Source organism: Pantherophis guttatus, chromosome 1 (genome assembly GCF_059756535.1).
Source record: "Pantherophis guttatus breed Tessera chromosome 1, ASM5975653v1, whole genome shotgun sequence".
In the NCBI taxonomy this organism is placed as follows: Eukaryota; Metazoa; Chordata; class Lepidosauria; order Squamata; family Colubridae; genus Pantherophis; species Pantherophis guttatus.
The window spans coordinates 52,863,633-52,886,998 of NC_142063.1; the positions used below are offsets into that span (position 1 = coordinate 52,863,633).

At 35.0% G+C, this 23,366-nt stretch overlaps 1 protein-coding gene across 31 annotated transcripts in view; it reads right to left on the reverse strand.

Annotated features, from left to right (window-relative positions):
- The window catches only part of NRXN3 (neurexin 3), a 1,299,896-nt gene that overhangs the window by 1,178,751 nt on the left and 97,779 nt on the right, over positions 1–23,366 (reverse strand). For all 31 annotated transcript variants that reach the window (XR_009621379.2, XR_015728807.1, XR_015728806.1 and 28 more), the window contains 2 exons: positions 22,692–22,709; positions 8,988–9,017 (listed from right to left, as the gene is read on the reverse strand). Coding sequence is in view for 28 of the 31 variants with exons in the window: in XM_060687369.2 (XP_060543352.2) it covers positions 8,988–9,017; positions 22,692–22,709 (48 nt within the window). In the remaining 3 variants the exon portion in view is untranslated. The remainder of the gene's footprint in view (positions 1–8,987; positions 9,018–22,691; positions 22,710–23,366) is intronic.

The window sequence follows — 23,366 nt, forward strand, 5'->3', positions numbered from 1 at the left end:
GATTGGGTTGTGACCCAAGGATCCATAAATTAAGTGTTCTTTCACACATTATAGTGCAGAAATTGTAAACTAAAAGAAGTATTAGGAAATGGCAGGGGTTGGTTGCAGAGATCGTTTGATATTGTTGTGTTGTATATGTGTTATGTGGTTTGGAGATGCTGTATAAACCCAGGCATTGCTGTTATTGCTGTTGTTTTTAGTTGCGAAGTCATGTCCGACTCATCGCAACCCTATGGACAACATTCCTCCAGGCCTGTCCTCTACCATCCTCTGGAGTCCATTTAAGCTCACACCTACTGCTTTGATGACTCCATCCAACCACCTCATTCTCTGTTGCCCCATTCTTCTTTTGCCCTCAATCTTTCCCAGCATTAGACATAAACCCAGGCATACCAGGACAAAAAAAAAAAAAAAAAGACAATTTGAGGTCCCATCAGGAGCAGGCAGGATATGAGAGAGAAGGCTGCAGAATAGATTGGTTGGTGGAAAAGACTGAACATTTGGAATTAACAGATGAGATATTCTTGAGGAGAGTCTGAGAAAAATGTTGGAATTCCAAGAAGCTCAATAAATACTTATTTTGTCTTCTGCAAGTAGAAATACTGCATCTATTTAACAGCGTAAGCATTTTAAAGTAATAAGGAACACCTTGTGGATTTGGGATGGTGAGAAGGACTCAGTGAAAACAACTGTAAAAGCCTCCATATGGAAAAGCTGTATCGTCTGTTAAGGAATACATTAAAAATAATCACAAATTATTTACCTATAAGTGCTATAACAAATAAACTGCACATTAGAGGAAAACGGTGTGTATGTGTGCAGAAAGTTTCTACCTCTTTTCCCACCCTCTATCACACAGGTGTCAAACTCACCACGTCACATTATCATGTGACATTTCGTGATGTTTGTCCCATTTGTGGAGCTGGGGTGGGTGTGGCCTGTGTTTGACGCATCCAGCCCGCAGGCCATTACTTTAACACCCCTGCTATCATATGATGGCAGTGGTCGCTGGGCTTTAGGATCCAGAGACAAGATAAGTTGTCAATATGTGAGCAAGAGAGGCCAAAGAAAATACTGTGGAATATATTAGGAAGTCTATATCACTGGCCACATGGCTCTATCTGACAAGAAGAAGAGAAATCAGAAACTCTTGCAGTTACAGTATGGAAGAGCTGCAGGTGGAGAGGATACCCCAGTTAAGCTTAAGATAAGGGAAAGGGATTTGTTTATTGATTCATTTATTACATGTGTAGTCCACCTGACTCTCAGCAGGATTTAAGAAACACCCTATGAGCTCTGGTTAAAAATCTTTCAGCTAATGTTAGAGCAACAAGAAAATAGCCTGAGGCTGAAGAAAAGGTGATATACACAACAGACCAGAGCATGAAATTACCAAGTGAAACTAGTTTAGGAAAGTTTAAACAGATATTAGTAGCACTAAAAGGCATACCAGTATCTTAAAAGGCATTTTGCATATCCACCTAACCTTGTAAGAAAAACCCTAAGCATATTAAAATCCCAAAATTAACAGAATACGTGGATATAGACTCCCCCCCGCCCCCCAAATATTTGAGAGTGGGCAACTGTGCTTGCCTGGGCATGTGCAGTACCTAAATTTTGTATTGCTGTATTGAAAGGAAAATATAATTGGTTAAAAATGTAATTAACTTTGTTCTAAATATTATCTTAACTTATAAATTGTTAGAGAATATATATAGTTTTATTTTAGACTTTTTAAAGTTTTAGATTTATGTCACCTGGATAACAGCTGTATTAACATAGTAATAGAGGAATGAATGTTATGCTGTGTGATTTATTTTGCTAGTTGTTGGTATATTATTGTATTTATTAGTTTCACTCTGTTTTTTTTTTCTTTTAAATTGTACAGGTCATAGACCGAATAAATATTGATTGCATTTTCATGGCCAGAAAAGCACCGGGTTAGTGGTTTAGTATATAACATTAAATGGAAAGCCTAAGAGATTACTCCATTTTATCTGGCAGAAATATTATAGATTAGTAAAAAGACAAACTTACATGAGAACAATGTACCTGAATATACATGTAGGTATCGATTTAGGGAATGTCCGTATGTAGCTCATGAAGGAGTCATGAAATGTGGGCATCAGATATCCTCACTGATATCTGGTCTGACTTTCCAAATGCTACATTTTTCCACCAGCCAAAGAGATCCATAGATCTTTGTTTCGGATCTTGTTAACACCTCCTGTGTCCTTGGCTTCATTCTCAGAGAGGTTTCTTGCTTTTCCACTACCTTCTGGGTACATGCCTGGTCTAACAGCCACATCTGTTCCAACACCATAGTAATTATCTGAATAGACTCTAGGCCCAAATTCTTTCATTATTTCTCTTCTTCATACAGTAGCAATTTATCTTGCGTCTGGATTTCCTCCTAATTTTCTTAATGAGTAAATCTGTGTAATGTACACTGTATGTTAACTGCATTCTGCCCCATAATTGTAGATGCATCCATCTACCACTACCATGCCTGATAAAAGATGAAGCAACTTTCAAACTGCAAAGACAAATAGACATTCAGATCTTCTGTTTATATGCCTCAAAAGGTTTGAGAAATGTGCTATCATCAGCAGAGAGAAATGGAAAAGTTAAATGCACATAAACACGTATGTGTGTATTCATAAATGAAAAAATAATAGTATTTGATTTTCTCATAAATTAAAACAATAAAATAATTTCAAATGGCTTAATAAACCAGAAAACAAAGCATGCCAGTAAATGTTCCTTCTTCCTTCTTTAAAAGACAAACCACAAAACCATTTCTTCTTGTGACAACAGCACCTGGGTTTTTGTCCCAAACAAATTAGGATCATAATAACTCATGAAGGATGGAGAATGGGCTCTTTATTTATGTTACCCTAGGTAGTTGTGAGCTTGAGGTTTTGCACAAGCATTTTGCATTCAGTAAATGTGAATACTTGTATACCATGTTACAGTAATGTCTGCAGAAAGAATATAACCCAGAAAAAAATAGGTATGCGTAGCTTTGAGTGAAATCAATAAGATCACTTGATTTTCAATTCAGCCTTGAAAAGTTTCCATAAACTCTCAATATTTTAGAATTCCATATAAATAAAAGCAATTAATTCTTATTTACATAACACTTTGTAATATTTAATGACTAATATATCAGTATACTAAAACAGACACAGTAATGATCTCTCCATAACTTGCTAGTAAGACATGTTGTACATGCAGATATTTAAGGATACAATCTTGGAAGATCTACTTATCATGATCTGCTCTTCCATTATGAGACAAAGAAGTGTTTGAAATATATACGACAAATGGAAGTAGACAACACAGAACTAGATGAAAAAATAATCTGACAAAATTGAAATTAATTTTCTATTTATTTAGATCTCAACTAGAGGGCACTACCTAGCCAACTTAGATCCATATAAAAAACTATGTAGGATGAGTGGCTGTTTAGAAATTCCTGAGCAAGCATGGGAAGGCAAACCACTTCCAGGTTATGACAAAAATATAACTAATTAATTAAGCAAACTACTGATTCTAAATGGCTCACAGTGGTTTACCATGCAAGTAATTCATAAAACCTAAAATTTACAATTATAAATCCATAAAATAATAATTATAATAATAACATTTAAACAATACAATAATACAAAGTAAGATAGTATTTGGCACAAACTAATCCAGACTTTCAAAAATGTGCAAGAGACTATTATTTTAGCACCCTTATATACATAAGTACAGATGCAATCTGGAAGTGTTAAGCAGGCAAACTCAGGAAACAAGAAACACTTGGATTTCTAGAAAGAATTTTATTATTAGTAGGATAATGTAACAGAATCTCAAACTGTCAAAGCAGTACCCCAGTTCAACTTATATCTAGAATAATTAAGCCAGAGTTACTTCAAGTCTCTTTTACATTTTTCCCTCTCCCCTGGACTCATGAATCTTTTCTGTAACAACCCTGCTTCCTTCAGTAATGGTCTTGCTCCCACCTCGATATTCCCAGAGTCTTTCATCAAAGGAGGAGAAACTGCTCCAAGGAGTGAGGGCAAGAGAGTGAGTGTGGAAAACTCTGCCTTTGAGTCATCTCTCTGTGTTTCTCAACCTTAGCCACTTGAAGATGCTAGGACTTCAACTCCCAGAATTCCCCAGCCAGCCATGCTGGGGGTTGAAGTCCTGGCATCTTCAAGTGGCTAAGGTTGAGTAATACTGACCTATCTCATATCCTACATATTGTATATGGAACATCCAGCATTCCAAACTGAGGTGAATGCACCTGAAGAACACTATCCTCTAATCAATAGCAACATTAATTTTATGCTTTTATTTACTATCCTGGATTAAGACTAAAAGAATGTAGACTTCCTAGTGCATTTATGAACTGGAGACTTCCCATTCTAGTTCTCCTCAGAGGCTTCTTGTCTTCTACTATTAAATGCTACCTGCTCGAAGAGAAATCAATATTACTTCCTCAAGGGAACAATAGCTCTGTTTATATTTAAACATTCCCACAGTTTACTGTACATGAGCCTCCAAGTGGAACCAGAAACAGACTACGGGGTGCAAAAGGGAACCGAAGCTAACAGGCAGCCAAAGATAAGAGTGATCATTAAAATAGATAAAAAACACTCTAGGAATGGAGATATCTATACTGAAATATAACAGGGTCAATTATTGTTTCTGTAATTAAAGGCTGTCCGGGTAACAATTAAATGGCAAATTGTGACGACCACATTCACTCAAGCACAACTGCAAATTTGAACTTTATTACTTCTGCTCTAATTTTTGTCATCATGTATGGAGGAGGGCGTAAGACAGAATCTACATAAGGCTTATTTAATTCCATTTATTCCTTCCCCACCCCCTACCCCAAATCCTGACTCTTCAGTGCAACTTCAGAGCCTATCTACTATTAACATCTTATTAATGGTATTTTTTAATGATTCCCAGTGCTTGTGTTTTATGGTTTGATTCTTTGTATTGTGTTTTATTTATTTTATTGTAAGCTGCCCAGAATTATGTAAATCAAATACCAGTAAATAAATAAATAAAAACTATGACTCTATTTGGCTGTTTTTATATGTTGTACAGAGACTTATATGATCTAGAACTTCACAAAGACACATACTTTCTTTCCCTTTATTTTTTAGCTTCTGCCATCATTAACTATGTTCCTGTCACATATCTGCTACCATTATATAAATAAGAGCTGGTACTTCTGAGGAGGAGGAAGACGGGAAGGGAGTAAAAGGAACATTTTTTTCTGTACATTCTATCTATTTTCTAATAATTTCTCCTACCTTATATGTCAACTTGAGACAAAAATCCAACAGCCTACATCATCTATTATTGGCAGCATATCTTTAGAATTTACGCAATACAATTTTAAATTATTGAAAAAGAGTTGCAAATGAGTCCAGGTGCCTTAGAAGAGCCAATAAATGTGTTGTCCTGGGTAGGAATTATGTATCTTCTTTGCACACTTACCTTTGCAGCAACAGATTTTTGTATTGAGCATGAGGCCATTTCCTTTTTTTATGAACATGCTTGTAACACTGGCATTCAACAAAGAGAACAGAACCCTGGGAAAGTATTCAGAATTTTATGTGGAACATCCACATTCTTTGAAGTTTGTGCCGAACAGAAACAACACATATTTTCTGCTCCAAAGAGAATAGCTCTCGTGGCCAGTTCAGATTCTGATTTGCACCTTATATTCGCTGAATTCCATATATTGTACTGGCAAAACATACTGTATTTCCAAACAGCTTATTTGGCAACAAATGTTGAAAAATCAACAATCCCCTTGGATTTAAATTAATTTGAATATTTATTGAATAGTTTGAACTGTTTATCCTTTTGGCACCATAATGTATGTAAGTTGCTGAAAGGAAAATTAAACCTTCATACCTCACTTGATGTGCTTGAGGGAGACAGGCATTCAAGAGAACATGTTTGCATTGTGCAGAGTCAGTATTTCTATTTCCACTAGATTCATGCAACATAAATTCTTACATGCATCCCGGTATGAACAATTATTTGGTAATTTCTGTATCCCTTTTTTGTGTAGACATTATATGTAGCCAATTTAGATTTGTACATTGTTTATTGTACACTCCAATAAAGTATCTCTTGAGCCAGGATGTTCTCACGGTTAACCTACAGCATATTTAAGCACAATTGCATAGGTTGATTATACAAGATAGACCTTGGCTCTCTGCCTAACACTTTTATTGAGTAAGCTGACTGTCTAGTAAACTGCCTACTCTAAGCTGCCTTATTGTTGTTACAATAAAGATGAGAAGTTCCATAGTAAGTATTATATATCAAAGTGCTCAAAACACTGGTGACTTAGCTGAAGCTGATACATATCTCTTCCTCCCTGCAAAAAGTTCTACAATTTCTTTCTTTTCTTTCCATTGCCAAATGCCATATGGCAAGAGTTCATCTATAAATTATAGGCTGTATTTCTTACAAATAGCCAGAAAGGTACTTTTTAAAAAAAATAAATAAAAGCATTTGTATGGACTACAAATACATCTAGTAACATCTCAACATTTTACATATATGTTAATAATCAGGAACATTATTTTCAAAGGAAAATTATCTATACCTTTACTTCTACCTATATGGTATGAAGTTGTATGTCCACATAAGCACAGGTACGGAGAAGTATCCATCAGAGAGAAGGCAAGAGAAAAGAACAGAAAGAAAGACATAATAAAAAAAACCAAAAAAAATTAGATCACACTGCACATCACTTGAACGTAAACCAAGAACACAGCACAAAAGAAACAATACTCAAAAGCACACTTATTAAAACAAAAAAAAGTAGAATCACAAACTACACACAGTGCAGATTAAAATATATTCTTAAACTCTTTAACTCCAATTTTATATGGAGAAAGGCCAAGCTCTCCTTATAGAAGCATGTTAAAAAACACATCAGATTGACCATAAAGAAAATAAGATTAAAACAAAGAAAAAGAGAACAGTATTCTGTGGAAATATATTTTCCACCTACCCACAATGGTGTAGGATGAATAGCTTGCGTAATTGTACTGGGTATATAAAGACACACTGAATTTTATATTATATTCCCACTGTATTTAAAAATACAATTATTTACACAGAGACATTAACATGTTACACACACTATATAATTTTGATCAACTTAGGGAAAGAATTAGCTGGAAAGAGAAATATAGGTGCTCAAAAGAATGAGGCTAAGAAAGAAAAGTGAAAGAAATGTCAGATGACCAAATATGACTAAATATAAGGAACATAAAGAAACACATCCATGTTTGCCTTTAAATTGAATGGACTGCATCTTTCAGCTTACCAACTAAAAAAACCAAATTAGTTTGGCTTATGCATAACATTGTTATTTTTGCTTAGCAAAATAGGATATCTGTCCACTTTAGTTTAACATGAAAGCCACACTACTATGTTCATTTAACAAACCCCGGTTTAAAAAATGCTAGCTTAATGCAATATGTCCTACTGGCCAGCACCACTCATCAATATTCCAAATTAGCTGTGCTGGGAATTCACTTTTCATTTCTTGCTATGGCCAGCAAACAGAAGTATACACTTCTTCAGTATTAAAATGACTATTTGACTTACAGAAGTATACTCTACAAATATATCTCATAGCGAAAGATGCAAGAATCAGACATTTGGGTAACCCTGATTTCATCCTGCCTTTTTCTTTCCAGACTATTTTTAAAAAGGTACATTCATCCTCTGGCTAGAGCTAGCAATAACAGTGTAAATGGGGTTATCAGCTCCCAAACTGTGCCATCTATCAAAACATGGATAACCTGCCATATGACATGTTTCTATTTGTTCCAATGGCGCTAAAGTGGAACACTTGAATTCCATTCTGAATTTTATACATTATACATTTATACATCTTAATGTGGTGATCCCAGCTCTTTAGCTCCTGGCCTCCTGTTTGATGAGATGAAGATACATGCCCAATTATTATTATGGTTGGTCAGACAGCCAGATGTTTATAGACTGGATTTGGCACATATACCCGAATAGATACTGAGTCCTTCCCAAGGACCTGGGATAGGCAGATGTTGTTTGCTGGTACCATTGCAGGATATAAGCTGTTCCAAGTAAAGCTGCCTTTTGCAATTGACTGATGGTGATTTTGTCAATGTTGTTGATGTTCAAATGTTGCTCCAGTTGTTTTGAGATTGCACCCTAGAAGCCTATCACTATTAGCACTATCTTGGCTTTATTTTGCCATAATCATTCTACTTCTATTTGCAGGTTTTGGTATTTTTGTATTATTAATTATTATTACACCATCTAACTCCCAGCAACATGTCTATCTGAATCTTTCATAATCTGATATGGAATACTCCAACTGTATCATTTCTTTATGATCAGCATAACACCAATGTATCTGTTCTGTGACTTTCAAATAATGCATCACAATAGGCAACTCAAATTCAATAAGCATGACTCCTGTTTTAGAGTTAACTCTTTCTGCAGACCAATCCTGCAGAACAAAATGTATGTATAAAACTATAAAACTTAATGCTGCAAAGTGACAGGAGAGTGACTGTTAGCTATAAATGTTGCCTCCCAGGTCCTTGGTCCATGCCATGAAAACTGTCATCATGATCTTACATATCACTGACTAATTTTGAGGGCCAGTGACTAACAAGACACTGTACTAGAGTTGAAAACATGAAGGTTACACTTCCATATAAGAGAAGGAAATTTTTGCATTTCTCTTCCAATGTTGCTTTTATATGTATATATTCATTTACTCCAATACATTGGACTTCGGGTTATGAACATTATTTTCTGTAGAGTCTAGCAGCTGGGCAAATGAGTGATACAAATGCAAAAGTTTGGAGAAGATATATAGCATCTTGATTGTTTTCCAAAAGGGTTGCTGATTGAAGCTTTAATTAGTTGCTGAAGAAGGCAGGAAAGAAAAGACTTACCTTGTTCGCTCATCATCAGATGTGAAAGGCCTTTGAGAAACAGAAAGAAAGTAAATAAGACAGAATAAAGCAGAAAGAAAACATAGAAAGACATGTGTACCTTTATATAGCTCAATAATTTGGGGAATATCACATACTTCATCAATGAATGTATGTCTGTTATATTCCTTGCATGCATGTACACATACACACACGTGCACATGTCCAGAGCTTCCTCTATTACAGGGGAAAGTCTGGACAGCAGAGGAAAAAAAAAGAATACAGGTCCTGTAATCCTCAACATACAACCACAATTGAGCCCAAAATTACTCTTGTTAAGTGAGACATTTGTTCAGTGAGTATTGCCCCATCTTTACCACCTTTCTTGCCACAGTTGTCAAGTGAATCACCAAAGTTAAATTAGTAACCTGGTTGTTAAGTGAATCTGGCTTCCCCATTGATTTTGCTTGTCAAAAGATTGCAAAAAGTGATCACATGCCCTTGGGACACAGCAATGGTCATAAGTATGGGTCAGTTGCCAAGCATCTGAATTTTTATCACATTATCATGGGGATTCTACAAAGGTTGTAAGTGTGGAATGCCATTGTAACTTTGAATGCTCACTAAATGAATTTTTGTAAGTTGAGGACTACCTGTAAACATTCCATCAGTGTCAGTGAGACTGATTTTAAGAAAAGAAATACATTCATAATTAGTTGTTTGTGTTAAGTAACAAGCCCTGGAAAGAAAAGCAACAAAACTAATAATGGTTTTGAAGACAATCATCCTCATTGTATTGCAAATATTATAAAGGTGTCATGCCAAAATTCTGGTGCATGTTCTTCATTAAGAGTTCATCATCCATCATCAACCTCAAAACACCACTGCAGTTCTTCAACCATTTTTAATTCACTTTGATAGCATGTCAGGATATCAAATAAACCTATCAGATTTCACAACCAATACTAGCCTTTAGATTAGTAATTTAAAGAGCAATGCAAATCCTCCTGAATAAATGCTTTGAAACATACGGAAGTACATTTTGAAATCATTAACGCAGCCAAATGTTTTCTACGTTCATGGGAGGAGTTTCTTAAGCAGCCTGGGAAAACCAGCTGTGTGAAAGATTTAAGAAATGTTTTCTATGGATTTTTGGATGTTCAAAAGCATCTCTTTCAAAGGATTTGCACAGCGCTAGTAATTTAGTCATCTTTTCTTTTTTTCTTTACTTCTAGAAACCTAAATCCAAATCATTCAAAGTAAGTAAATATTCATCCAAAAGAATTCTTGAATTGATGGCATGCACATATATATATAATTCTTAATTCTTGTGATTAAGAATTTTATGTGAAGGTTTGTGTGTGTGTTGTAGAATGGAAGAAGGGAGGTAGATAGAATTATCAGAAACTACAGTGAGAAATTCTTGTCCCGTGACTGCAATAAATTTGACTTAAGATATGTTCCCAATTTTTTGTTTGAATAAACTGTAAGACATGAATGGCAGTATTTTTACTTCATCTACATGGCAGAGTACAGTTCGATTTAAGGTTGAAACTGTGACAGTAGCCTAGAAAAAAGTAATGAAAATAATGATGGTTCAATAGTGGAAAACCATTTAAGTCCAACTACAAATGAAAAAAAGAAAAAGGAATTTAAAGCACTGAAAAATCAATGTCAGAATACTTGGATACATGACTGAATTTTTAAAAAGCATTCTAAATCTTATCAATTATCAATTTGTGTCTCGGGCACTGCAAATGTTGGTTCATTGTTTGAGATATATGGGATTGTATTGATGTTTTTAATTTTTGATAATAATGTTGTATATTTACCAGCTGTGGTTGCTGTTTAGAATTCAAAATATCCAAAGGAAAATAATCCAGATGCTAAGGATCTGGAAGGAAAAAACTGCAGGCAGTTGTAGATGCTGGGTATGTTTAGACTAGAGATTGCAAGGAAACATAACTATGTTTAAGTATTTGATGGCTATCATGTAAAAAATGGGGCAGAAGTGCTCAGGGTTGTTTCTTCAAAGAAGACAAGAAATAATAGATTCAAATTACAATGAAGCAAATTGTGGCTGGATATCAGACCTAATGTAAAAACTGTTCAACCATGGAACAGATGTATGCAGTTAATGATCATCTCTTGAAGATGATACCAAACCGGATTTCTATAGTGAGCAGAAGGTTGGACTAGATTATCTCCAATGTCCCTTTCATTCCATGAGTCTGCGAAAAGTTGATCTGTGATTTTAATATTTTAAATGGTTTAATGTTACTTTAAGGTTATCTAAAAACACAACACGATTATGCTTTATACATGATGCATCCATTATATGAAAATGTTTGCACTGCAAGGGACTTGGTAAGTTTTTGATATTAGGACTATATTCAATATGTCCTACAAACAGGACTCCCAATAGTGCCTTGCTATAATCCTAGGGTTTTTTTTAAGCTTGTCTGATAAATTCAGCTAACTCATTATATTTTACAGATGACTGTTACAGTATTCAGATCCCTGATTAACTGTAATGACATATTTTTCATGCCTGCAGTCTATTGATCAAAAGCAAAACAGATATGTTAATAATAAATAATTTAAGAATATGCAATTTAATATAAGGTTTTATTCATCCAATTGTCTGGTAATATTAATACACTTCGGGATTTAGGCAATTATTTTCCAACAAGAAAACAGAATTTCATAATGCTGATAATAAAACACAGGACATCCCTGTGTTTACTGCATGCTTTGGATTTGTCTATGTGATTATGTGCTTTTAGAACAAGTGCTGATGTTTTGTCAGAAATGATACTGATAATAACCTTGCAGCATAAAATGACATATTTATTGATTATATCCAAAGTTGTTCTCTGCAGAGGCTTTCATCAGCTGGAAGGAGAAGATTGTATTAAACTATCCCCCCATTAACCTCACCTAGACAGCTCAGGGGGAAAATAGAATATATTTTTTTTATTAAACAACTTTATATAGCTGCCCAGCTCACACACATGGAAGGTAACATAAGCACAGGAAGACTTGGTTTTAAAAAAATTAATTAATGGCTATTTTCGCCTACTTTCCCTCCTCGACTATAAGAGGGAAAAATTAATACTCAGGAAATCTCTCGTCTTCAACCTGGGGACATTGTTTTTACATCATTTTACACTGTCGCCAGCAATGTAGTACTTTCTCTGCAAGATGTTCCTGGTCATTTTAAAGGAACGTATCTGATGATTTAATGAATGAATCACTCATGATTCCTGGTTATTTTGTATTCTGAAACTCATTTCTCAGTTTTAAAAAAGGCAAATGTGAAATGGCACATAAGTTGATTAACTTTATTTATATACGATATTCTAAATGACTTTGTCAAAAATGGCTGTATAGAATGACTTAACAGCAGAAAGACTTATCTAAATTTGATAAATTTGGCAGGTGGGAAACCATGAATCAAATATAAGATGTTACAAAATAGCAATAGCAATTAGACTTACATACTGCTTCACAGTGCTTTACTGCCCTGTCTAAGTGGTTTACAGAGTCAGCCTATTGTCCCCAACAATCTGGGTCCCCATTTTACTAACCTCAGAAGGATTGGAAGGCTGAGTCAACCTTGAGCTGGTCAGGATCGAACTCCTGACTGAGGGCAGAGTCAGCCTGCAATACTGCATTCTAACCACTGCGCCACCATGGCTCTTATAGATGCTAAAGAAAGAGGAGGTTTGGATTTATGTAGTTTGAATTTATTTTTTGCAGCTTGTTGTTTGATGGAAGAGTGGGCGATGCTGAAAAAAAATGACTGGAGTTCGGAGGAAATGATTTGAAGTTTAAGGTTCAAATTCAAGGCTAAGGTTAATATAAATTTCAAAAATCATTTTATCAGACATGTCACATTGACAACATGGAATAGATATAAACCGAAAATATCCGTGTCCGAAAATATATTGTGGCTTTCATCACAAGAAGCATATTATAGAAGAGAAATTATAACTAAATTCTAATGGTGACATATCAGAATTCTCTCAGGGAGAATCCAGAATTAAATCATGAGAAGATTTGATATTAGAAGGATATAATGTGTCAATGGTTTTCTTATGTACAATTATAGAAAGACCTGAAATAGATAGACTTTTGTTTTTGAACATTGTAAGACTGAATTGAAAGAGGATTAAGTACAAATGATGAAAATGTTATGGCTAAAATATATACATTTTACTGAAATTTGAAATAGAAGCACAAGCAAAAGAATGATAAAATGGGCTAAAAATTTTGGTTATAACCTACAAATAGAACAATGGGATAATATGAAGATGAAAAGGTTGAAATTTATATTGTGTAATAATCTTGAAGCGATTTTTTTAAAAAAAATGATGTATTATTGGTATATGCCACTATAAAAACTGTCTAAAATGTATAAAGGTACTTCAAATTAATGCTGAATGTGAACAAGAGGTGACTTTTTATCATACCTGATAGACATGTAAAAAAATGGATCTAGATATATACAACATTAATGCAGATGATTTTAAATATACAATGAAGCCATAGGTACTTTGGGGACTGACAAAAAATTAGGAAAAAAATCATGAAACTGTTTTTATAAATCATAACTGCAATGAGACTTTTCTATGCAGAACAGTAGAAAAATTTGACATCCACAGTTGAAGAATCGATGGTGAAAATGATGGAGCTTGCAGAGATGGCTAAATTGATTAGAAAAAAGACACTAATTAAGTTTAATGCCAGTAGGAAACCCCTTTTGGACTTTTTGCTCAAAACCGAAAAACATAAAATTATGATATATGGGTTTGGAGAATAAGAACCCAGAGAATAAAAGTTTAAATGAAATTTGTATCTATAATTGCTATAATCATTTCTTTACATGTATTTATTTATTTTCCACACTTTTCCTCTTTCTTTTTTCTTTTCTTTTTTTTTTTTTTTGTTTCATCTTAAATATTTTTTTCTGTTAGTTTTTATCTTTCTTGTTTAAAAATCTAATAAAGTTATTATTAAAAAAGCCAGATTTAATTATGATAGACCTCAAAGCACTACTTTCAGGAATTAAAGTTATTTTCTTTTTAAATATAAATATGCAGTTCCACTTTCCATATTAAAGTAAAGTACTTATTGCTAATTGCACAAAGTGCTTAAGGGCTAACTTTTGGATCTATATGAACTCAGGCTCTTAAAAGGACTTTTAAAAACTAGATTCAGAGGACAATTATATGAAAGAATAATGTACTGAAACACTGGCCATGTTTTTAAGGACTTATAGGGGGCATTTCTGTGGATTGGGTACTTAAAATAGAAACCTTGGAACTATCATCTTTTTTTTGTCAATGTTAATTATGGCCAGGCTTTTAGCACTTACAGAGCAGGAAATTAAAGCCACTAAACATAAAGGAGTAGAAGTGCATTTTTAAAAAAGCCAGTTTAAAATGACAAGTGATTGAGGCCAAGAAGGATGATAGAGTCTTTTTGTTCTTCTTAATTATAGCTTGTCTTGTTGTACTCAGCCCATGCTATGTTGGGTGGAGGGCTTTTTTATGTCAGCTAGAACAAAAAGAGTGTGTCAGCATGATGGAAGACGTATGGTTCTATTTAGTTCCACAGACTACTGTTTCTACCTATGAATGACAGCAGGGAAGAATTATGGAACATAACTAAAGCACAGTGAAAAATGGATCTTCTTTACTCCTATGTGCTTCTTCATTCCTATGTGATGGAGCTGGGTCCAATCAGTGATGGAAGGGAGAAAAGATAAAGAAAATCTACTTGAATTACCTTGCAGGTGAAGTTAGGTTAAAATCAGATTTTCAAAACAACTTCATGGAATTTCCTTCTAGATTAAAAAATGAGGAAATACATGGCAGAGAAAAATGCTCTCAAAGAATATGGGTTTCTTTACCTCTGCACATACTATACAAGAACATAGACTCTAGAATGTATGGTGTTCACTTGATAAAACAGTGGCTCTGTAAGAAGACAAACTTATCTAAATCATTAATATTATTATTTTTATTTGTTAAGATTGCCTTTATTATTTTTATAAATAACTCAAGGAGATGAACGCAACTACCATATTTTTCGGAGTATAAGACGCACTTCCCCCCCCCCTAAAAGGGGGTGAAAATTTAGGTGTGTCTTATACACTGATTGTAGCTCCGCCCGCCCACTGGCCCCCACCCTTTGGCCTCTGCCTTGCAGCAGTTACCTCCTTGCAAGCAAACAGCAAGAAAAAACAGCTCCTTTCAGCTTCAGCACAGCCTAATTAGCACAAGTTGATTGGATCGGCCTCCTGACTCTCAGATGATTTGCTCTCAGCGGTTTTGCGCAGGACTCTACTGCTTGCTGCAAAGAAGTAAATTGCTGGAGCAGTTTTTTTTTCTTCCTTGTGCTAATCAAGCTATGCTGAAAACAAAAATGAAAGTAAAGCAGGCTGTTTGCTGTTTGCTGCAATGAGGCAAAATTGCTCAGAGGCAAGGCAGAGGCAGAGGGAGATTTCTTTTTCTTCTTTTCCTCACCAAAAAAGGTAGGTGCGTCTTATACTCCAGTGCGTCTTATACTCCGAAAAATACAGTAATATTCCTTACACCTCCTGTTTTCCCCACAACAACTGTTTGAGGTGGTTGGGCTGAGAATGACTGGCCCATACCAATACATGGTAGCTAATGGTAAATGACCCTGAATAGTGGCCAGCCAGGTGCTAAGCCTGGAACAATTTCCAATCCAATTACAGGTAACAATTGTGCTATTCTGTTTTTCCCCCATACCTAATTGAAACATTTTAAAGTAAATCTCTGTCAACTTCAGAGGAAAAATAATATCATGTTGAACAGCTTTCTTAACTAACAACTGGGAAAACTATCCCAAGCAATTTCAACTACTTTTTCTCATGAACAAGGTTGAAATAGATTCACTTTCTGTTACATTATCCTTGCCTTCTTTTTAAATATACCGTATTTTCCGGCGTATAAGACGACTGGGTGTATAAGACGACCCCCAACTTTTCCTGTTAAAATATAGGGTTTGGGCTATACTCGCCATATAAGACTGCCCCTCTTCCAATACACACCAAATAAAAATTAAAAAACATCAACTGGCTCACCTACAATGTAAAAGCAGCTGTGCTAGACCCAAAATGGCCCCTGTAACAAGCAGGAACCTCACACAGCCACAAAAAGCCCCCCCAAAAAACTTTCACTCTAAACACACACAACACAACACAACTGGCTCACCCACAATGTAAAAGCAGCTGTGCTAGACCCAAAATGGCCCCTGCAACAAGCAGGAACCTCACACAGCCAGAAAAAGTCCAAAAAACCAACTTTCACACTTTACACACACAAAATTCCACATACAGCTTTGTGAGATTTTGTGTGTTTGTGTAGTTGGAGTGAAACACTACAGAAACACACTAAATCTCAGAAAGCTGCACAAATATTATTTTATTTTATTTTTATTTTTATATGAAAGCTAAATTTAAAACTTCCTAAACTTTAAATGGCTAGGTCTAAAAAAGAACAACTAAAAAAACCCCAATTGACTATTTTTTTTAAAGCTCCCAAAGGGGAAAAAAACTTACCCAATAGAACAGGGGTCTCCAACCTTGGCAACTTTAAGACTTGTAGACTTCAACTCCCAGAATTCCTCAGCCAGCTTTGCTTTGCTGGCTGAGGAATTCTGGGAGTTGAAGTCCACAACTAACTCCTTGCTTGATTGCAGGCAGGGAGTTGCTTGCTTGCCTGAATAGATTCAGGCAAGCAAAGCAAGGCAAGCGTTGCGACTAGCAGCTGAGGTAAGCAAGCTGGAGGGGGGAAACTTTTTCCCTTTTACATGGCTCTGGCCATCCCAGCTGAGTTGCAGGGAACTCAGCTGGGATCGTCAGAGCTGGGACCCTCAGAGTAAAAGGGAAAAAACTTTTTTCCTTTTACGTGGTTTCTGGGGATCCCAGCTGAGTTGCAGGGAACTCAGCTGGGATCGCCAGAGCTGGGATCGCCAGAGCCATTTAAGGCTCGTCAGAGCCTTTCAGGCTGGTCTGCCTGGTTACAGGAGAACTACACCCGGCGTATAAGACAACCCCCGACTTTTGAGAAGATTTTCATGTGTTTAAAAGTCGTCTTATACGCCAGAAAATACGGTAATTTTGATTAAGAATTTTTATTGCAATCATAAAAATCAATATTTTTTATAAAATATATATTTGTTTCCAAAGTTGACCATAAAGGTATGTGCTTTGGATTTTCGGTTGTTACATTAAATAACAACATTTGCTATTGAATAGCAGTATTTGTAATATATACTGTATATAATTTAATGTGAAAGTTAAATTCTGATATTTTATGCTGTCCTCATAAAAAAGAGGGCATAAATATTAAATGAAGTTAAATAATATGACTAAATCAGGTCAGATAACACATTCAATGTGAAACCCATGACATACAAATGCCATGGGTTTTATTTCTAGTCTAAGACAATTAGAAAGAAACTTTGAGAAATGAAATAATGATTATTAAAAGTGAAAATAGATTTATGGTGATAAGAAGACCAACACAGCAAGTAGCTGTAGATGCAGTACTGGTTCTAGAGACAAATATTTCAAATATGTTTATGTTGACAAATATTTCAAATATTTTTATGTTTACTATATTAGACGGGGGTTTTATATTAGCTGCCCTTTACTTTAGAACAATAAATGTTCTACAGTTTCAGTTTTCTATGATTACACTTGTACTGTAGTTCTGCTTTAATACAACTGCTCTTGTGGTTGCTGCCTGATCAAAGCTTGTAGCAGGCATTGGATAGGGAGAAAAACAGATAAATATATGTGCAAAAAATATGAATGTAAGTTCTGATATGAATGTGACAACAAGACAACAAGTAACTGGCTGGTTTTGTGTAGAATGAGCATCCTACAAAGTACTTTTCAATCTTGGCAATTTTGAGACTTGCAAAAATCAGCTCCCAGAATTCCCATGCTGGCTGGAGAAATCTGGGAACTGAAATCCACTTTTCTTAAAGTTGCCAAGTTTGAAAAACACCATCCTAAAATATATGTTTATAAGCAGCTTCCACAAAGAATCACTCCTGTGAAGTTTTCATTCATTCCGCAAAGGTTAATGGAGGAATTCCCCAAATCCTCACTGAAATGGTATTCAACAAAAATACATAGCTTTTCACAATTGGTATCCTTCAGCATGAGAAAGTGATAATTTGAAAGGCAATTTGGATCTGGTGGTCAGATCTTCTGTGGCTGGCCTCATAGAACTGGCAAATAGAATCATGGCAAACTGCAGTATTTTTCATAGCCATTTTCAGCCATTTCTTCAATAGATTTTGAAACTCTCTGCCCAGAAATGGGGCTAATCATTACCAAGTTTTGCTTCCCTTATAGTACCCTCTCCTAATTTTTTTTCAAATTTTCAAGAAGCTATGGTATCTTATGCCTCTTTTTTATTAAATGATCCACTTTCGGGTCTCATCATCTTTAACCCTAGTTACCAGATTATTTCTTCCCAAATCTTAAGATTCCCCCAAAGAATATCTCATTGTAGTAGAAATTGGAATACAATCCATTTTCATAGTAGAATCTGATGAGCAATTTGTGGCACTTTTTCATGATACGATTATTGAGAGCCACACTGAAGTAATTTAATCTATGTTCTTTGCCTCTCTTTTCTTGGATTCATTTACCAGGCACCAACATTCAAATTTCATCAGCCAAAATAGTCTAGAGTAATCAAAAAAATAACACCAGAGGTTCCTCATAATAGCAATATAAAAATAAATATTCAGTGTCTAATTTCATTCAGAATCCTAGATTTTTTTAAAAAACAGCAACAATTCATTTCAAATTTTTATGCCAATTTTAAAAAATGGGCACCTTCCACATCAGCTGTGAATTCAGTGGATTGCAAATTGAACTCATCTGGAGGATACCAAGTATGATTTAAATAAAAAAAGATGCGACAAGTCATTGTGACAAAAAATAACTAGAGATCTGGCCATGACAGTATAATTTAAGTTTATTATCTTTATAATTTTATAAAGATGTATTGAGCCCTAATACTAATAATATTGAATTTGCATCATTACCTAAAGCATAGTTGAGTATTCAAAATGAATTAAATAAAGTCTCAAGCAGTTTGTTAAAAGAAGACGGATACCAGTCCTCTTGTGGGCTCCCTGGTAACCTAAATATCAGTCCAAAAAATTAAAATGACTGGCATGAAAATGAGGAATTCACTCCAATCAAGTTTCATTTCACACAATTTTGGCAGCCCTGGATTACAGAAACCCTGGGGACACCCATTTGGCTACAACCAATGCTAGACCTTTTATGAGGAGCTTGTAATATTGAACAATAGTTTTGGCCTGTCTACTTGATTAGTTAATCAATGAAGCTAATTTATTTAGTTATTAGACTTTATATACCTCTGGCTATCAAAAACTCAATGTGCATCTTGCAGTTGGATTCTACTGTCAGATCATTGTTACTGCACTGATAGTAGTTTTGAATCAAATTATGATTTTTATATACGAAATTAACCAATGAAGTTAAATATGTGTATGTAAAAATAAGCATCGTAAAGACTATGTATTTATGATATGCGTTCATGGAATAAAGTCCACTTCATCAAGTGCATCATGCATAATATAAAGACAGTGATTTAAAAAATGTCATAGGTGAGAGAATCTCTTTCAGAGTTATGCCATGTTGCATCATATCATGCCTTCTGTCAATAACTCCTATTTCCTTATTTCTTGTTCATAAAGAATGAAGGTATATGAAGGAAAATCAAATTGCCTAAGCACATAAGAAAAAGGAAAATAAATATAATTTCTTGACTTGATTAAGCAAAATGACTACAGAGGTGTTTAATTGAATTTGAAAGGCCCTGGAGTTCCCAAAGCAGAGAAAGGGAGCATGAAGAAATGAAAATAAAATTGAACAATATTGAGAGAATAACAGTGATTGAGCTCACAAAAATGTATTCAATTAAAAGTTAACCTAAAAGCCTCAAGGGAGAAACAATTTAAAAAGGAAAAAAAGCCTGTAGCATCTGTCCTGGATGGAAAGTCGAAAGTTTAGGCATTGTTAAGACATTGTTAAAAAAGAAAGTGTGTAATTTATTTCTCCAATTGATATTATATAGACAAGGGCCTCCTATGGAATTCTTAATCAAGGACAAGATAATATAATAAATAGATTGTTGCAAGTGTGAAAAAGGTAGTATAGATATTAGATAATTTTGTTCTGAGAAAAATAAGATGAGAATAAAGTGAGAGTTTTTGTTCAAATAAAACTAGGCATAACACAAAGACACTTCTAATTTCTTTTTTGTATGTATGGTGTCTACTAGAAAAAGAAGTAACAGCAGGTAGATATTCTACACTATATGTAAATACCGATCCAGTTGATAATTCTTTCATTAACCTCCATGCTGTGGTGTCCAGATGGAAAAGCAGCAGCTCTTCCAGCTTGTATCAATACCATCTGTATGACCTGCTAAATTATTTCCCATTGATGCTGAACACTGCAACAAAGTGCTCACCTGTGTTTACCTTCTTCTTTTTTTTTAATTTCCCAGCTTAATTTTTGTTGTATTGTTTAGAGAGTTAACCTGGGGGCATTTTTTCCTGTTCTTTATAAGCTGGTCTAGGAATCTGAAGTCGAAGCAAGGTAAGATGGTCTAAATAAATCAGTCAATAAATAATTCTTTTCTCACTAAAAGTTTCTTGACCTGCTTCTGTCATGATCAAGGTATGCCATCAGTGATGGACTGTCACAATTAAGATGGGCCAGTAGAATCAGGACTACTACTGTCCCAACTTATGCACACACTGGATTTAAAACATAACACCACACATGAAGCAGGCACTTTCACATCAGAAGATCATAAAGTCAAGAGTCCCTGGGCTATATCCAACAAAGAAGTAAAAGTCCTTATTTATCTATACTTATTTATTAGACATTTATCCCACCTTTATTACTTATAAGTAACTCTAGGCAGTGAATGTACAAAATACTCCTTTCCTCTCCTTATTTTCCCCACAGCAACAACTCTGTGAGGTGGGTTGTACTGACAGAGAGTGACTGGCCTAAAGTTGACTTTCAATCCAAAGGCAAAACCAGAAGCCACAATGTCCTGGTTTCTAGGCCACCACCTTAACCACTACATCAAACTTGCTTTTTGCTACTAAGAGCCTCACATGGTAGTAATACTGCTGATAATTAGATGGGACTATGGATAGAATTGAAATGTGATAGAACATTACATGTAGGGTAGATAATTATCTCCAGTAATTGTAATGTCCTTTCTCCAGCACAGAGGCAAGGTCTGAGAAAGATAATAATACCATTAGAATATTGGTCAAGGTTGAATTGTGGGGTCCTTCTAGTTCTGATGATGTTACCTAGTTGGGCAATGAAATGTCTGCAAGAAAACAACTCAGGAGAGCACCAAGGATCCCAAAGATAATAATGCAGAATGAAATATAAGGCTATTAGGACTTTGGCAAAAAAAGTATCTATCCATGGTATCTATCCATGGTCCTGAAGAAAAGTCTCCAGTTCTTACTGTCTGAATAGAGCTCCAGCACTATGCTCAGGCCCATATTATAAACCGCTTGTCCATTTAGATTCCTTTAGTTTCACTCTTATTAGGACTGATCAGAAATTCTTCATCCTTTTCTTCCCAAATTTCTGACCTTGAACATCTCTTAAAATGGAGCTGCAATTTTAAACAGCAAAAGATTGTTTTTTTTAAATTCAATTTGTATATTGCCTTTTCTTTCATAGATTGTTTAAGCCTATGAACAGATTAAAAAATTACAAAATAATGTAAAGAGGTTGAAGCCGAGTTAACAACTAAAATTATAAATTCAACTCAAATTGTCTGATAGCAAAAGAAACCATTAATCCATCATTCTATGCTGAACACTGCAGCCCTCTGGGGCCGATTTCCATTCTTTTTACAAATGTGAGCTAAACCTATACTGTGTAAAACATTTAATTTTGAATCCCTACTTCTATTTCCTGTCTGTTGCATGATAAAGCTTCCTGTGTCACAGGAAAAATAGAGCAATCTTGCTGGCATTGAACAATAGGTCTGCTGATTTCAATGAAAGATAAATCAAAGTTATGAAATTAGGGTTGCACAGTAGAATGGAACAGTGGAATAAGCACGGGAATTGGTAGTCAGTGTTCATTTTGGATGAATATTACCTTGAATTGGATAAATGAATTAGGTTCATTTTGCCTGTCTTCATTCAGTATATTGCACCATGACCAATTGCTGGGCACTAATTATTACTTTTTGACATTTCAATATATTACTTCTTTTACTGGTTTACATTTCATGAAGTTCTTGAAAATTTTTATGTGGTAATAGCAAAACACCAAGTGTTGACTATAAGAGCAACATTTCATTTGAAATGGATTAGAAAGTGACAGTGAATCCATATTATTCTTAATTTGTACTGCAGTTGCTGTGCAGAGTATTTTGGCATTTTATTGTGTGCTTTCCAAGCAAATGACTACTACAACCCCACATTTGTGTATACCGTAACGTGTTTATCTAGTACAGCTGATGACAATGCCTGCCAATTGACTGAAATATGTGTTCTAGACTTCACAACTGAAATTCTTCTTCATTCTCTTTTCCATTCTTAGAAGGCAGCTTCCTCCCATACTCCGGCAAGCCAAACACTCACCTGGAACATGACTGGCATCTGATGAAGCATTTTCATAGGAAACAGGAAAAGGGAGGAAGGAAAGAAAGAGAGAAAGAGAAAACATATTAGAAACCCACATGCATACACACCAGCAGCTTAGCTTCTTTGCATGGAAAGAAATTACATGCAAAACCAGAAATTTGCTGTTAAAAAATCATCCATCCTCAGCCATCTGCCCGTCATGCAAGGGAAAAGGGCTTGGATCCCCTCTCCCCTGTGCATGTAGAAATTAATCAGATGTCATATCTGTCTGGAGAGAGAAAGAAGTTCCAGAATCAGATAGATCCAACACAGAGACCTGCAAGAATATTGGTTAGAATATTCTGTGGTATTTATTTCACAAATAGATTTTAAAAGGGGAAAAAAGACTGTCCTCACAGCATAACAGTTCCATTTTCATAAATTCAAGAACATATAAGTAATATTGGAGAAAAAGGCAAATTGTTTCCCCTTCTGAAAGGTTTCATGTGAATTTATGACCAATTATTGGTTTCCCAGATTCTAGCAAACAAAAGAAAAGAAAACCAAAACTACTATTGTAGTTCTTTATGCCCAGTTTTCCTTTGACCATCCTTCATTGCGGACATTGCAGAAATCTTACTGAAATTTTCTGTGTACTCTCTTTCCCATTATTAAATGTAAAAACACATATTT